This window comes from Molossus molossus, unplaced genomic scaffold (genome assembly GCF_014108415.1).
Source record: "Molossus molossus isolate mMolMol1 unplaced genomic scaffold, mMolMol1.p scaffold_m16_p_4, whole genome shotgun sequence".
In the NCBI taxonomy this organism is placed as follows: Eukaryota; Metazoa; Chordata; class Mammalia; order Chiroptera; family Molossidae; genus Molossus; species Molossus molossus.
The window spans coordinates 19161813-19179743 of NW_023425377.1; the positions used below are offsets into that span (position 1 = coordinate 19161813).

Below are 17931 nucleotides of genomic sequence, written 5' to 3' on the forward strand. Positions count from 1 at the left end.
CCCATATCCAAATATATTCGTTTGACCTCTCTGTATTAGGATAGATAGCTCAGGTTTTGTTCGCTACACATGCGGTGCCAGATATCCAGTGCAAAAACCGATACAAGAGTAGGAGAGTGTAAGTGCAGAAATATGAGCATTTTAGCATGTTTGAGTTGGAGGAAACTTCCTTCCATTTTTTTCCCCTCCACAGCACTTACTACATAGTTTCACGCAGTTGGCACTCAATCAAGTTGTCACTCCATTCTTCCGGAGTTACCGAGAACCCAGAGCCAGAATTTCCACCCAATAGCACAAACTCTTTCCTTTTTGAGTTCTGATTGGGAATTATCTTTTTGTTAACTGTCTTCTTGTAGATATCTTTAAAGCAGCTATTTTCAACCTTTTTCATCTCATGGCACACAAACTAATTACTAAAATACTGCAGCACACCAAAAAATATATTTTTTGCCAATCTGACAAAAAAATCGATGTGATTTTGATTCACTAATACAGGACGGCTATTGTGTTGGCTGTTGTTATTTTTTAAATTTTACAGTCTAAAAGAGGTCACTGCTCTACATAGTCAGGTATTGCATGTTTTAAAATTTCTTGCTGCCTCGGCAGACCAGTTGAAAATCGCTGATTTAACGCATCTCCAGAGCCAGCAAAGTGCCCTGGCACATAGCGTTCAAAAAACACTTGATGGGACAGCGTTAAACAGGGCCAACGAATAAACCGGCAGTGCAGAAGATGACTCCACCAGTCTGACTCGTTAATTGTGTACCTTGACTGTAGGAGGTGAGAATGCCTAACCCCGGGACTGCGCTCACGCAGCAACAACCCGGCCGCGGGCGAGTTTGGGAGGCAGAGCGCCGCGAACACTGCCCGGCACTTCCAAGCCCTGCGGCGACCGGAGCGGAGCGCGCGGTGCGGCCTGGGCCTCCGCGCGCGCCGTAGCAGCGGGCCCGGGGAGGCGGGGCTCCGAGCTGGCCCCGCCCCCTTCCCGCCAGCGGCGTGGGACTGCAAACGGTCTGTCCCAGTGGTTCTTTACCTCTTCCCTGGTGGCTCGTGGTCATGGCCCAGGAGCCGCGCACGCTGCCGCCCTCCCCTAACTGGTACTGCGCCCGATGCAGTGATGCCGTACCCGGGGGCCTCTTCGGGTTCGCGGCGCGGACCTCCGTCTTCCTTGTCCGCGTGGGCCCGGGCGCGGGCGCGATCCCTGGGACGCCCCCATTTCGAGGTAACTCTCTATCCCTGCCCCCACCTTTCCTGCACTTGCGTTCCCTGGAGGCGCCCGGTATACGTCTTCAGCAACCCCCCTCTGCTGATGGAGAAACTGAGGCCCAGGCAGGGAGAACAGTCTGCTCATAACCCCTAAGCTGAGTCGTCCATATCGCCAATATCGAGCTACACCACGCTGTGGGTGAGCGGTCCCGCCTCCTGGCGCTCTCACTCGCTTGCTAGAAAGTTATCCCTGGCTAGACCCAGGCATTTGTAACATCTATGGCTTCCCTCCCCTACCCAGTGCGCGCGGATCCCTTAGGAGCTTTCCCGGGGTTGGGGGCCGCTTACAGCTCCAGGCCCTAAGCAAGATCCTATAAATACATACTTATTTCTGTAAGATTAATGAATGAGTTGAGCCAAATGCTTTTGGGCTCCAAACTAGGTCTTGATTATACATTGGGATATGGCATGCCAGATATTCCATTCCAAACGATATCTGGCCAGCTCTAAATAAGAATCACTTGTGTTCTTCATTCTGGCTCCTCCTCAGCCTGTGAACTAGGCACCATCAGGGAATAACAAGCATTTTACTGTCGAGACACCTAAGGCTCAAGATAAAGTGACTTCTCCGAAGTCACATGGCAGAGCCAGTACCACCACCAGGGCTTTTGCTTGTGAGTTCCACTACCATGGATATTTTTGTTATACCATGGGATAACAGATCCCACTTATCATCTAAAACAGTGATTCTCAACCTTCCTAATGCCGCGACCCTTTAATACAGTTCCTCATGTTGTGGTGACCCCCAACCATGAAATTATTTTCGTTGATACTTCATAGCTCTAATTTTGCTACTGTTGTCTTAGGCGACCCCTGTGAAAGGTCGTTCGACCCCCGAAGGGGTTGCGACCGAGGAAGGGGTTGCGACCTACAGGTTGAGAACTGCTAATCTAAAACAATATGCTTTGGCCAGAAATCTTAGGTAGCACTTTAACCTGGAGTCTGGTTTTGCTTGAAGTCATAGGGGAGTTGGTGGGACACACCGAAAGAGTCTCTGGCTTCACGTTTTCTCATCACCCGGGTCAATACAACCTTTGTGCCACCAGCTCTGACGATGGGACTGTGAAAATCTGGGATGTAGAGACAAAAACAGTTGTGACAGAACATGCGCTCCATCAGGTACCATGGTTTACTGGTTTCTCAGACTATTGTTATATATCTGTGCCGAAGGTTCTTTTGTTTCTAATATAGTTTTGCTAGCACATCTGTGCAAGGCAACTTTTATAATTGTGTTCATTAATTAGATAAGAAGCTCTATATTGTAAGAAACATTTTGGAAGGTTATACTTACAAACCAAAGGTCAGCAAGTTACACTGTTTTTTGCAAATTGTTTTACTATAATATAGCCAGTCGAATGTGGAAGTATTGTCCACAGTTTACATGTTGGCTGCTTGCATGCTACATCTACAAAGTTGAATAGTTGCAACAGAGACAGTGTGGCCCACAAAATCTAAAATATTTACTATCTGGTCTTTACATGAAATAGACTGCTGATATAAACGATGCATCAGTAAATGAAACTTGTTTCTAAACCAGATGATTATTTGATATACTTGCCTTTTGAGAGAATGCAGGAAAGGAAAACACTTAACTCAGTCTTAGTAAGAACTTTGCGTTAAGCTGTTAAAGGAAGGAATTACTTTAAATGGTTCTTTGATCCTTGATAGCCTAAATTCTCCTACCATTTGGTTAGTATAGTCTTGCTATACAAGTGGTATTAACAGTATTTATTAGGTACCTATAATTTGCCTCATATTGTACTGGTTAAAAACTAAGTAAAAATTCAGCACTAACAAATGAGAAGCAAATATATTTATGTTTTGTTTTAAAGCATACAATATCAGCATTGCATTGGTCTCCTCGAGTAAAGGATTTAATAGTATCTGGAGATGAAAAAGGAGTGGTTTTCTGTTACTGGCTTAACAGAAACGACAGCCAGCACCTCTTTATAGAACCCAGGACAATTTTCTGTCTTACTTGCTCACCTCATCATGAAGATTTAGTGGCCATTGGGTAAGTACTATACTATCTGAACTAATAATTTATTTTTGCTTATGGTCATATTTTGCATTTGCTTTACTTTCTTCTGTCCCTTTATTCCTCAAAGGAAACGATTTGTAGGTATTAACCACTCCCCCTTGAGCCCTTGGTTATCATTTAGTCCTGTAACCTCCAGGTCCTTACTGTCTCTCCCACTCTGTTTTTTGTTTTGTTTTTTATTAATTTATTTTTGTTACAGATGTCTCTCCTTTTTTCTCCCCACAGACACCTCCCCCCCCCAAGCGTTGTTGTCTATGTCCATTATGCATACATGCATATAAGTTCTTTGGTTTATCTCATCCCTATTCTCCCCCGTCCCCACCTCCTTCCTCTGAGGTTTGTCAACCTGAACCATACTCCTTTCTGTATCTCTGGGTCTGTTTTCTTCATTAGCTTTTTTTGTTTGTTATATTCCACAAATAAGTGAGATTATGTGGTATTTGTCTTTTTCTGATTGGCTTATTTTGCTTAACATAATGCTCTCCAAGTCCCTCCATGTCATCTCAAAGGTTACAAGATTGTTCTTTCTTATAGCTGCATAGTATTCCATTGTGTAAATGTACACAGCTTTTTTTATCCACTCATCTATTGATGGACAGGCTGTTTCCAGATCTTAGCTACTGTAAATAGTGCTGCTATGAACATAGGGGTACATATATTCTTTCTGATTGGTGTTTCAGGCTTCTTAGGGTATATACCTAGAAGTGGGATCACTGGGTCAAATGGCAGTTCCATTTTTAATTTTTTGAGGTAATACCATAGTGTTTTCCATAGTGGCTGCGCCAGCAGTGTACTAGAGTCCCCTTTTCTCCACACCCTTGCCAGCACTTGTTGTTTGATGATTTGTTGATGGCAGCCATTCTGGCAGGTGTGAGGTGATACCTCCTAGTCGTGTTAATTTGCATCTCTCTTATGATTAGTGACGTTGAGCATTTCTTCATTTGTCTCTTGGCCATTTGTATGTCCTGTTTGGAGAGGTGTCTATTTATGTCCTCTACCCATTTTTTAATTGGGTTCTTTGTCTTCCTTTTGTTGAGTTGTATGAGTACTCTATATATTTTGGAAATTAACCCCTTATCTGATATATTATTGGCAATTATGCTCTCCCATATAGAGGGTTCCCTTTCCATTTTGATAGTTGTTTCTTTTGCTGTGCAAAAGCTTTTTAGTTTGATGTAGCCCCATGTGTTCATTTCTTCCTTTGTTAAATTCTGTTGCATGTGATGTCTGAAATTTTGTTGCCTACATTTTCTTCTAGGATTTTTATGGATTCACAAGTCACATTTAAGTATTTACTCATTTTGAGTTTATTTTTGTGTATGGTGTAAGTTGGTGGTCTAGTTTCATTTTTTTGCATGTAGCTGTCCAACTTTCCTAACACCATTTATTAAAGAGGCTGTCTTTACTCCATTGTATGCTCTTGCCCCCTTTGTCAAATATTAATTGAGCATAATGTCTTGGTCTATTTCCGGGTTCTCTGTTCTGTTCCATTGATCTATATGCCTGTTCTTGTGCCAGTACCAGGCTGTTTTGATTACAGTGGCTTTGTAGTATAACCTGATATCGGTATTGTGATCCCTCCTACTTTCTTCTTCTTTTGCAAGATTACTGTGACTATTCGGGGTCTTTTTTGGTTCCATATGAACTTTGAAGTATTTCTTCTAGTTCTGTGAAATATGTCGTTGGTATTTTAATGGGGATTGCATTGAATCTAGATTGCTTTGGGTAGTATGGACATGTTAATGATGTTAATTCTTCCAATCCATCCTACTCTGTTTTTAATTCCCTGGTTTCCATGATACTGTAGTTTCCTCATTCTTTATATCTGATTTCCCCAGTCAATCTCCAAATGTAGGAGCTGTCCTCTTTCACCCTTTTCTTCCTCTTTACTTGCCCTTAGATATAACATTTACTCCCAGAGAGTCAAATGACTCAGCTCTGTCTCTCTGGTTCTCAGCTCTCCCTCAGATTGAGAAAGTGACCTGGCATTGGCGTCTGTCTCCCTGTTGATCACCAAGGCTGTTTCACACGAGCTGCCTGAGTGGGCCTCTCCATTTCCTTCATACTCTATTTATTTATCTCCCAAAGATGTCTGTTCACTCTGGTTTGAAGACTGGATAAGCATTAGAATGTTGGAGGAGAAAGTCTGACTAGAGAGTATTCAAGAGATTGGGGAGGGAGGTTATAAGGTTGTAAAGTACACATGGAGACAACTTTTACAGTTTGTTACCAAAAGACATGAAGCCAAAAGGTGTCTGCGTGTCAAGGGAGTATTAAACGGAAGAGAACAAGGGCATGTTTTTATGCTGATGGGAATGAGGCAGAAGAGGGTAAACCATGACAAATACAGGAGTGATGTGGATAAGTCAGGAGGGGACTAAATACAGATCACAAGTAGAAAGAACAACTGGGGCTGTGAAATGGGTGCAGGTGGGTTTGTAGATCTGGTTGGAAGAGGAGGGTGCTTGTCCTGATGGCTTCTGATTTTCTCAGTGAGGCATTGAGAGCAGATGGAGTCAAGTTCAGGGTGGGGATGGGACTGGATGCAGGAATAGGTATGTAAACTGTAGTCATCTCAGAGAATAGAAAAAGGAACTTACTGAGGGAAATTATAGGCCCAGTGGTCCCTGTTGAGTGCCAAGCTAAGGATCATGGTCATGACTTTTTAAACAATTCAGACTGGTTGAGAAAGGAGATGGTTGAATTCAACCAGGTTTGAGGTTTTGTGGAGTAAATACCCCTGAGAGAGGGGAACAAGGAGATAATGGGTTTTTTTAAGGAGTGAATAATAGAGAAATGGAAGAAGTCTGTGGATTGGCAGTCTCTCTGCAGTGGGAGTATTAGAGAGAGGAAGCAGAAAGGGTAGTAGGCAGGGGTCAGAGAAGGTTAAATTAAACTGACCTTGAAAGACAAGCTGTAATTCACAAGAGGAGAGTTTTTCAGGTACAGTCAAACACAAGATTGAATGAGAATGATTGTTTTCCAAGGATCTTCAAAATGGTGATTATTCCCTGAAAGTTTGATTGCCTGACCATTAGGTTACAGAACTTGGTGGTTTTCAAAGGCCCTGTCTTCAAAAATTGATATATTCCCTGATTTTTTTTTTTAATAAAGCTTTAATAGGAAAAATGTTTATAAAAGGAGAAAACTAAATAAATAAAGCTGTTAATGGTATTTTCCCTGTAGAATTAACTAGTATGTAGGAAATGCAAATAGGTATACACACTTTGGAGAGCAGTTTTGCACTTTTTAGTAAAGCCAAGATGTGAATATCTTATATCCTGACAGTTTCATTACTAGGCATCAAACCTAAAATATTCTTAGGTGCGTATAAGAACATTAATAGCATTTTTTGTTTATAATAGCTAGAAATATAAGCCCTTCAAAAGGAAAATGAAGAAAGAAACAAGGTATATTCATACAGTGGAGTACTACACAACACTATAAATGGCTGACCAGGAACAGATTTACATGTGTCAACATGCCTGAGTCACAAACAGATTGAGTGAAGAAAGCAAGCTTCAGAAAAAAGAGACCACATGATATCATTTATATGAAGTTTTAAAATATACAAAATAATTCTGTATCTTATTTAGGAATGTAAACAAAGAAAGGTTAGGAATGATGTAACACAAAATTCACAAATAGAAATTTCCCTCTGGGGAAGAGAAAAACAGTGTTTGGTTAGGGTGAGATATACAGAGGATTTCAACTGTATTGGTAATTATTTTTTTCTTAGGCTGAGTAGTAGATAACTTTTTTATGTCCAAAATATTTTATCACTTTAAGAAAGCTATTAGAATTTCTCAGTCCCTTCAGATTCACTGAATGATAGCCTTGGAATACCCAAATCTAAAATTTAGAGTTCTGAATCTTTTGTTAAGTTTATAGTTCAAAAAAACCGGATCACTAGTAAAAAGGAGGAGTTTTTGAGTGTATTAGGACAGTTCATCTCTAATCAGAGTAATTTGGGCCCTTATAAGAACTTAGAACTTCAGCATGACCAGTTTGAGCTCTGTGCCAGGCAGCGTGTCCTCTATTACTGTTACAAGAGTTGATGGTAGAGGAACGTTTGAAAAATCAGGAAGCCTGAAATGAACACTTTGGAAAAAGGACAAAATTATTTGTCTTCCTTTCTTCCCAACCCTCAATGCACTTAACTTTTTTTTTTGCACTTAACTTTTTTAAATGCACAATAAGCCCTAGCCAGTTTGGCTCAGCCATGAGAGTGTCAACCTGAGGATGGAAGAGTCTCAGGTTCGATTTCGGTCAAGGGCACATACCTCGGTTGCAGTTCGTCCCCAGCCCTGGTTGGGATTGTGTGGAAGGCAACCAGTCAATGTGTCGCTCTCACATCAATGTCCCCCCCCCCCCCATTCTAAAGATAAATAGAAAAATATCCTTGGTGAGGATTAAAAAAAATACACAATAATTCCCAAGCCAGAATTTATACTGGAAAACAAAGTGTTTTCCAACTCTTGTTTTTCAGCTACAAGGATGGCATAGTTGTTATAATTGACATCAGCAAGAAAGGAGAAGTTATTCACAGGCTTCGGGGCCATGATGACGAGATCCACTGCATAGCCTGGTGTCCTCTGCCTGGTGAAGATTGTTTGTCCATCAATCAAGAAGAAAATTCAGGTAGAAGTCATTTAAGGGAGGGCTGTGTACTCTTTAGAGCTAAAGAACACAATGGGTAAAATTGTGTCATTTGACTTATATTTAAACATTAGGTTTTGCAGATTAGGTCTATAAAAACAATAGCTAAGTTTCAGGAACCCTTGTAGACTTTTTTCTTTGAGATAAGTGCCTGTTTCATGTGAATTAAAAAGAAAATTATCATCTCTCTCCTAGAAGAACCTGAAATTCCTAATGGGAAAGTTATAGCACAGACTCCAGTAACAAGAGGCTGCTACTTAGCCACTGGAAGCAAAGATCAGACCATTCGAGTCTGGAGTTGCTCAAGAGGCCGAGGTAAGACCAATGTTTGATATTTCTTTTGCAATATAACTTATATTGATCCGGTAGAGGCAGAAGGTTTTCTACCTTATACTGAGAGTATATCATCTGTCAAAAGCAGTTGTTTTACTTTTCCATCCAGAAAGTTGTTTCCCATCATAGCCTAGACTAGAACTCTGTACTCTTAACATCTGGCTTTGGTGTTGGAGGTGAGTTGCTTCTACATTCATAGGAGGGTCAATATTTGGCACTGAGGGCAAGATGTTTGCTATGAGGCTGGCAGTATTGGAAATTGGCAAGGCCTTGATCAGAGTAATGGAAGAGATCACTAGAGCTAGAACTTTTAATGAACAAATGCAGAATAATTAATATACACCCATAGAGAAGTGCATCTTTCTTTCTTTCTTTCTTTCTTTCTTTCTTTCTTTCTTTCTTTCTTTCTTTCTTTCTTTTTGTTACAGATGTTTCTCCTTTTGAGAAGTGCATGTTGCAGTGTAAAAGCTCAGTTATCCAAATTACAGAGACCCTTAGTCATTCAGCTTTCCTAAGCATTTCTTTGAGCAGAACTTTTACTTTAAGACTGAAAGAAAATCCAGGCAGAGTGGATGTTACCTGTATAGTAAAAATCTAGCCTTTCTCTTTTTAGCAGTCTTTTATCCCCACTTAATTTTATATTATTTATCTATTTTTTAATTCTTTTTCTTTATTGATTTTTAGAGACAGAGGAAGGGAGAGGGAGAGAGAGATAGAAACATCGATGAGAGAGAACATCGATTGGCCACCTCATGCCCCCCACTGGGGATTGGGCCCACAACCTGGGCATGTGCCCTGACTAGGTATCAAAGTGGTGACCTCCTGGTTCATCGGTTGATACTCAACCACTGAACCGCACCAGCCAGGCATCTCTCCACTTAATTTTAAACCATAGAAGTTTTATCATCTTTGTCCACATGCATTTGTGCATGTAAAGCAAGTAGCATAGTTAGGGATTGGTAACTAGTAGCATAATATGGGAAAACAGGATGTTTTAAGGTTCATGGATGGCTTTTGGACATACTTTGGCTGACACTCCCAAGTGGGAATAACATCAGGCTAAGAATCCATCCAGAAGGGTAACCTCTAAACTTATGGACACTTTAATGATGCTGAGGAATAAAAGTAATAATAATAGTAAATGAAAAATAATCTATGGACAGCAGTCTTCAAATTTACTGAATCAGAATCTCTCAGAGTTCGGCCCTGGCGTATGTATTTTAGAAATTCCACCAGTGGTTCTGATACAACATAGGGACTAAGAACCACTGGTTAGTAGTATGTCAGGGGTGGAGGGACTTCCCTGTCACAACATGTTAACTGCCAGATTTGTCCCCTTTGTTGGATTTCTTGACTACTAGAAGGAATCCCACCTTCATTTCTCCAGCTTTGGAGAATCAGATTGTGTTACCACCTGGGTGCTCAGTTCTAGTTGGAAACTCATTTTTCCAGCCTGTAAAAGCTTCTTTGACTTAAATGAGCTAGACTGGTATTAACTGCTATGCATAATAATGTTACCATGAGAAAATGAGGTCTGAATTCTAAAGTAACCAAACTAACAAACTCTCAGACCACAAACCACAGGTGCCCTCTTATCTGAGATGAATACATTGCAAGAGCCCCAGTGGATGCCTGAAACCACAGATGGCTCAAACCCTATATGCACTATGTTTATTCCTATACATATATACCCATGATAAAGTTTAATCGGTAAATAAGGGACAGTAAGAAATCAACAACAACAATAATAAAATAGAACAGTCAAGCCCTGGCCGATTTGGCTCAGCGGTTAGAGTGTCAACCTGCGGACCACAGAGTCCCTGGTTCGGTGTCCGCTAAGGGCACGTACCTCGGTTGCAGTTTGTCTCCAGCCCCAGTTGGGGTTATGTGCGTGGCAGCCAGTCGATGTGTCTCTCACATCAATGCCCCTCCCCCCACTCTACTGAAGATAAATGCAAAGAAAAAATGTCCTCAGGTGATGATAAAAAATAAAATTAAAATTAAAATTAAATAAAATAGAACAGTCATAATGATATACTCTGATGAATTATGTGAATGACTTTGAGGCCATTACTAAGTAAAATAGGGTGACTTGAACACAAGTACTATGAGACCATGATAATCTACCTGATAACCTAGACGGCTACTAAGTGACAGACAGGTGGGGCGCATATACGGCATTGATACCTTAGACAGAGGGATGATTCATGTTCAGGGCAGGACAGAGTAGCAGGACAGCACAAGATTTCATCACACTAAGAACAATGCAATTTAAAGCTTATGAATTATTATTTCTGGAATTTTCCATTTAATGTTTTTGGACGATGGTTGACCACGGCTAACTGAAACTACAGATAAAAGGGGACTACTCTATTGTGAACTGCTAATGACTTTACGCATGTTTCACTATCTTGAGCACCAGTGGACCTTCTTTTAATCTGCAGGTGTGATGACTTTGAAATTGCCCTTTCTGAAGAGAAGAGGAGGGATGGACCCATCCGTTAAAGAGCGCCTTTGGTTGACACTCCATTGGCCCAAGGATCAGCCAACACAGCTGGTATCTAGCTGTTTTGGGTAAGTCTTTTTCTTGGTCATGCTCTTTAACATATTTTGTTTTCTTCTCTAGCCTCAGGAATTCCTAGACGTCTTTTTCTAGACACAGAAGATGGAGAAAGCAATGGCTGAGGCTTATATTATGATAGACCATTTGTAATGGAAAAGTCATGGGACCAGTACCTGTGTTGTCTAATAACAGAGTTGTGAAAAGATCAAACAAGTATAGCCTGGTGGTTGAGTATGGACTCTGAAGTCAGGCAGAATTGAATTTTAGAACCAGTCTGTGACTTACCTGCTATGTGTTCATGAGCAAGACCCTTCACTTTTCTGAGTTTCAGTTACTTCACTATAAAAAGGGGAGGTTACAGTGTGTCCTATCTCTTCCGATGATTATAGTCATTCATTAAACAGAAGTTGAGTACCAACTTCTAGTTGCTTGAGATAAGTGAAATTAACAGAAAAAGCTCTGCTTTTAAATGAAATAATACAAGTAAAGCATATAGAAATCCCACCAAAATGTTAGTCATGGCCTTACCCCATCCCCACCCCTACTGACCCATAAAAGAAATGTTAGGTCTTAAAGCCTTTGGGACTATGCAAATTGTGGTGTTTTCTAATTAAAGCTATTAGGAAAATTTGTTCAAAAGGTAGTCCAGCACAGTCATATGGTCCAAAGAGGGAAAGCTATAATAAAGTATACTTCCTGATTCCTCCAGTACTTGGTTCCCCTCCCCATAGGAGTGACTCCTTGTTTGTTGTGTGTGCTTCCCAGAGGTATTTTGTGCATACTTCAGAATATGCAGTTTTTCGCTCCTTTAAGGAACAATGAACAGCAATTATTTTGCAACGGAGGGCCCACACTCTTTGGCCCAGAATCTCTTCTTTTCAGATTGCTTGTGAAAGAGAACTAATGCCTGTTTTTCCTTCCAGAGGTGAATTGTTGCTGTGGGATCTCACGCAGTCTTGGAGGAAGAAATATACCCTCTTCAGTGCTTCATCAGAAGGGCAGAATCATTCAAGAATTGTGTTTAATTTATGTCCATTACAAACTGAGGATGACCAGCAGCTGCTGCTTTCCACATCAATGGACCGAGATGTAAGAACAGCTTATTCTGCATTCAGCACTGAGGGGCAGGGATTTATGACTTACATGGGATTAGAGGGCTTTTCAAGTCAAGCATCAGTTCGCCTTCATACCCCACCTTGCCTCCAGTTCCAATTTCAGAGTCACTGTTACTGATTGGCACTAAATACATTAACAGCAGAGAGGTAGGGGAAAGGCAAGGAACCACCAAGATGCCTTTTTGTTAAAGTAGATATGATAAAGAAAAGGAGATGTGTCCAGGGCAGGACATGTGAGATCTTCATGCTTTGGCTTTAACACACCCTTGTCTGTAGTTTATGTAGCCGAATCATCTGCTCTTGGTGAAATCTCTTTAGGGGAGAATTGGCTTTAAGAGTCTATGGCCTGCTCGGCCAGTGTGGCTCAGTGGTTGAGCATCTACCCATGCACCAAGAGGTCGCTGGTTCGACTTCTGGTCAGGGCACATGCCCAAGTTGTGGGCCCGATCCCCAGTGGGAGGCATGCAGGAGGCGGCCAATCAGTCTTTCTATCTCTCTCTCCCTTTCCTTTCCTTTCTCTGTAAACATCAATAAAGAAAAAAAATGTAAGAGTCAAATGAGCTAGGCTCATTTGATATACTTTTTCTCCCAAGTCCTGTGTTAAACAAGTGACAATTAAAAAGTTAGCACTGCTTTTCCCCTTGGTATAATAAGATATTTTGCTTTTTGAGATAACAGCTCTGATTTTTCCAGTGTCCTGATCTTTATTGCTTAGAGTTTGTCAAATGAGGAAGTTACTGATGCGCTAACACAATAGAATGGAAAGGCCACTGACCTAGTAAATGGCAGGCCTGGATTCTGGTTTATTAGTTGTATGGCCCTAAATTCACTTGACATTTATGGGAATAAATATATGCTAAGGTCCCTTTCAGCTCTACAATTTATTACAGATTTTTACTACAATTTTCTAAGAGATGCTCTTTCCCATTCCTACCAGAACAGTTAAATTACATTATCCTTATCTACTCTCTGAACCCATCCTGTTTGCAATGTTGATACTTTTTCCTGTTTCTCTGATCTTTTTTGTGTTTAGGCCCTAACTCTCAATCTTTCAGGTGAAATGTTGGGACATGGCCTCCCTGGAGTGCTGCTGGACCCTGCCTTCCCTTGGTGGCTTTGCCTACAGTCTGGCTTTCTCTCCTGTGGACACAGGCTGTTTGGCCATAGGTGTTGGGGATGGCATGATCCGTGTGTGGAATACACTCTCCATAAAGAACAACTATGATGTGAAAAATTTTTGGCAGGGCGTCAAATCCAAGGTTACAGCGGTAAGGATGCTTTCTTTGAGCTTGCTATGAACTTTCTTTCCAGTAAGTAATTCTCTGTTAGAGAGTACCTGTTCACTGTATTGAACTCTGTTGGGAATCACAGGTTGTGCAAGGGGATTTTCAATAGTTTGAAACTGGGAAAAAAGAAGAACTCTGTCTAACCAAACCCATTTTCTCCAAATTTAGGATTTAAAATTAAAGCTTTGTTTAAGTCACCATGTTTTCTAAAACTAAGAAATTAAAAATAGCCTGGATGTGCCTTCATGGAAGACAGATTAAGTCATAATATAACCACATGTGGAATGGGATCAGACTATTAGAAATGATAATGCAGATCTTTATTTGATGTGAAAAGATGTTAATGACTCTTAAAGAATACATATGACAAAACTCAGAAAGCACACTACAAAACCATATGGATAAATTTCTTGTTTTTTTCCCGAGTGAGACCTCTATTGTGGCCATTTGGTATAAAAGCAATGAATGTTTGTGGTTTAAAAAGAAAACCAAATAGTACAGGAGTGAAAAAAACAAAAACTTTTTCCTCTGCCCTTTATTCCGTTGCCCCACTTCCATAGTCCAGAGAACTACTGTTGACAATTTGTGATGTATATTTCAAAATTTTGTAATTATTAATAGAATCATATTTTTCTGAATTGTTCTGGCACCTTTTATCCCCACTCAGTGGAGTGTCATGTATATAATTTATATGTTTGAACTTATTTTTGTTTCTTTCAATTGTATATAAAGTTTATTCACAAAAAAATTCTGGAAAAACTCAATATTGGCAATGGGGTGTTTTGGATGGTGAGATTACAGGTAACTCTTTGTTCTTAATACTTCTTTGTTTCCCTCTTAAATAATGAGAATTTGTCAAATTAGAAGACACCAAGATCAAGAACATTTTTAATTTAAACTCCTAAAGGATAATCTGAGAATTCCCCTAACGGTCTGCCCCTCTACCCGTGCTTTTTGTAGCTGAGCTGGCACCCAACCAAGGAAGGCTGCTTAGCTTTTGGAACTGATGACGGAAAAGTGGCATTGTACGACACCTACTCCAGCAAGTAAGAGAAATACACGGCTCTGGGTTTAGGCCACTGACCAAACTGTCGGTGATGTAGTTTGACTTCAGAAACCTGGACATGCATCACAATTGGCCTGGGAAGCATCTTTAAGAGTCTGGCCCTGAATTTAAACTCGGAATTTAATTTTTAAAAAAGTCTTTTCAGCCCTGGCAGGTGTGGTTCAGTTGGTTGGAACGCTGTCCCATGCACCGAAAGGTTGCCGGTTTGATACCCAGTTAGGGCACATGCCCAGTTTGCAGGTTCATTTGTAGGTTTGGTCCCCAGTCGGGGTATGTATAGGAGGCACTGATCTACATTTCTCTCTTTCTCTCTCTCTCAAAAATAAAAATAAATAAAAATATTTTTCAGGTGATGGAGGTTCAGCCATCTGACCTGTGGGAATATAAAGTATTTTCTTTGCTTTTCCCTCAACTTTTTTTTTTTTTTTTTATCCTCACCCGAGGACATTTTTCGATATTTTGTTCAGATAGAGTGAGAGGGGGAGAGAGAGAGAGAGAGAGAGAAACATCGACGTGAAAGGGACACATCGAGTGGTTGCCACCCGCACGACCCAACCAGGGCTGGGGACAAACTGCAACCAAGGTATGTGCCCTTAGTGGGAACCGAACCCGGGTCTCTCCGGACCGCAGGCCGACGCTCTAACCGCTGAGCCAAACCGGCCAGGGCTTCCCTCAACTTTTTTTTTACAAAAGTTTTCAGCCATCCATGAACATTGAAAGCCTAGTACAAAGAACATTTCTGTACTTCTAGTGAGATTCACCAGTTACATTTTGCCACACTTGCTTTATCTGTGTAACAATAAAATGAACAATAATTCCATAACATGATCTAACATCCTCCCATATACAAATTAAATAGTTTCATAGAAACCAAGCGGCCCTCATTTGTTTATATTTTGTCTGGGGCTGCTTGCATAGCACCACAGCAGTGACTAATTATGACAGACCCATGGCTTAAAAAGCCTGAAATGTCCACTGGCCTTTTGCAGGATTAGTTTGCCTACCTCTGTTGTAAATCATTTGCTTCAAGTGAGAATCATTATAATGTGGAGCTAGCCTTTTTTGCATTATTTAAGTATTTATGTATAATCTACAAAACTATTAACTATTTTTCTCCATTTTTAATTCTCAAAAAACCTATTTCAAAGAAGCATCTAAAAAATAAAACAATATTAATTTAAATAGCTGTGTCATCACAAAATTGCTACTAATTCTCTTAAATTAATATATTCTGATTATTAAAAGCTGAATATTTAAACTAACAGGAGAAAAGGACTGAAGTAGGGGGAAGGGTGTGGCTGTAGACATCGTCTTAGATATCAGCCAGAACTGCTGTTCTCTTTCTTTCAGCCAAAGAAATTTTGGGTTATTGTCTAGAATGTAACTAAATATGTCAGACACATGGAAGTAAGTCAACAGCTAGGTCAGCCATAGGTTCTGGAATTCTGGAATTCTAAAATCATGCAAAGGATGTAGGGTACACTAAAGGTAATAACCATACTGCCTTACTGATACATCACATATTATTAATCACGACAGCAACCTTAAAAAACACCCTTGAGACCAAGGTTTCTTTAAAAATAAACAATCAGCCCTGGCCAGTTTTGCTCAGCGGTTAGAGCATCGGCCTACGGTCCAGAGAGACCCGGGTTCGGTTCCCGCTACGGGCACGTACCTCGGTTGCAGTTTGTCCCCGGCTCTGGTTGGTCGTGCAGGTGGCAGCCACTCGATGTGTCCCTTTCATGTTGATCTTTCTCTTCCTCTCTCTCCCTCCCACTCTATCTGAACAAATAATGGAAAAATGTCCTCAAGTGAGGATAAAAAAAAAAAATTAAAAATAAACAATCAAAAACTTTAAAATCTATCTAAAATCTTGAGTGGGCCGCTCAGAGGGAGAGAGGAGGAAAATGATTACAAACTGACCAAATGAGTAGGTTGGGTGGGGGAAAAGGAATAACATTATTTTCTAGCTAAAGTGTGTTTGAAATTTACACATATTGTTAGTAGATACCATTACATGGTATGTTATTTAAATATTTCTTTTTTTTAATCCTCACCTGAGGACATTTTTTGTTCAGATAGAGTGGGAGGGAGAGAGAGGAAGAGAGAGAGAGAGAAACATCGATGTGAAAGGGACACATCGAGTAGCTGCCTTCCGCATGACCAACCAGGGCTGGGGACAAACTGCAACCGAGGTACGTGCCCTTAGCGGGAACTGAACCCAGGTCTCTGGACCGCAGGCCAATGCTCTAATTGCTGAGCCAAATCGGCCAGAGCAAATATTTGCTTCTTAACAATCAGCTATTTGGAAAAGGGTACTATTAAATTGTTTTTCTCTAATGTCAGCAAATAAGTTTATAATAGGGACCTTTTAGGGGTGAAAAAAGTGTTTTTTCCACTATGCCTTTTTTGATTAAACCTTTCTGTTTGTAATCCCCCTTCTTCCCAGACCTCCACAGATTTCCAGCACATATCATAAGAAGACTGTGTACAGTTTGGCCTGGGGACCACCAATACCCTCCGCATCACTTGGTAAGTGTATGAACCATTCTCTTACAAATGCAAAACGAGAACTTCTCACATAATCTTCTTCTGCCTTTCATTGTATTCTGACCCTTTCCCCCTTCTAGCCCCTCAGCCTTGTCTTCTTCTTCTTATTCCTAAAGTGACAGTTCTTTCAGAATAGCTTTTAAAATGAATGTGTCCAGCAAAAATATTTAGTAAACTTTTCTTATCCTTCTTTGATGAAACATCAGTAAATCTCCATAGTAACTGCATTACATACAGATATCATCAGAACTCAAACAGCATTGCAATTGTCTTTCAAACATTCATTCAACAGATGTTTATTGGATCCTTGATTTGTGCTAGTCAGAGTTCTAACAGTGGTAAAAGTAAAACTTGCCCTTACAGAAGCCATTAGAACCACTGTTTGCTTCTCAAAGATCAGTAAGAGGATTGCTGGAGCACTGAAGAGGTCACTGCTTTGAGGACAGCTCCTTACAGTTGGTCATAGGAAGAGCTGGAGCTCCATGTATTTAAATGCCCAAAGAGTAGAGTGCTTGTTTCTGAAGGAAAAGGTAAATTTTTAAAAACTTGAGAACATGTTTTCTGATTCCAGTTTTGGCATCCCTACTACTTTGAATGGCAGAAGAATGTTTAAAACAATTATGTTACATTGTAATATAAGTGTAGAATTATTAGTATACTGTCTCCACTCCCAACAACTATGTTCAGGTGCAAAAAACTATGCCTTTATTACAATATTAGTGTAATTGTTTTTAAACAATTGGTAGTTTGACATAGACTATAGCTGGTGAAATGCAAAACTGATAAGCTTTCTTATCTCATATAGGAGAAGGAGACAGACCTTCCCTCACTTTGTACAGCTGTGGAGGGGAGGGACTTGTCTTACAGCATAACCCCTGGAAGCTTAATGGAGAGGCCTTTGACATCAACAAACTCATCAGGGAGACCAACTCAATCAAAGTAAGTTCTTGTGGTCTGAGACTTCTGATCTCTGTATCTTGGCTCCCATCTTACATGATAAATGCCGTTGTTAGAGCTATCCATTGTGCTCAGACTTCTTAGATGTTTTTAAA

The 17931-nt window shown here is 40.5% G+C and overlaps 1 protein-coding gene across 1 annotated transcript in view; it reads left to right on the plus strand.

The window, feature by feature from the left end:
* Positions 1–1021: 1021 nt before the first annotated feature.
* The window catches only part of GEMIN5 (gem nuclear organelle associated protein 5), a 42259-nt gene continuing 25349 nt past the window's right edge, over positions 1022–17931 (plus strand). Inside the window, exons 1-11 of the mRNA XM_036240966.1 lie at positions 1022–1222; positions 2225–2385; positions 3099–3280; positions 7797–7948; positions 8162–8281; positions 10744–10873; positions 11786–11951; positions 13033–13245; positions 14224–14309; positions 16779–16861; positions 17685–17818. Of these exons, the coding sequence (XP_036096859.1) occupies positions 1057–1222; positions 2225–2385; positions 3099–3280; positions 7797–7948; positions 8162–8281; positions 10744–10873; positions 11786–11951; positions 13033–13245; positions 14224–14309; positions 16779–16861; positions 17685–17818 (1593 nt within the window). The 5' untranslated portion in view covers positions 1022–1056. The remainder of the gene's footprint in view (positions 1223–2224; positions 2386–3098; positions 3281–7796; positions 7949–8161; positions 8282–10743; positions 10874–11785; positions 11952–13032; positions 13246–14223; positions 14310–16778; positions 16862–17684; positions 17819–17931) is intronic.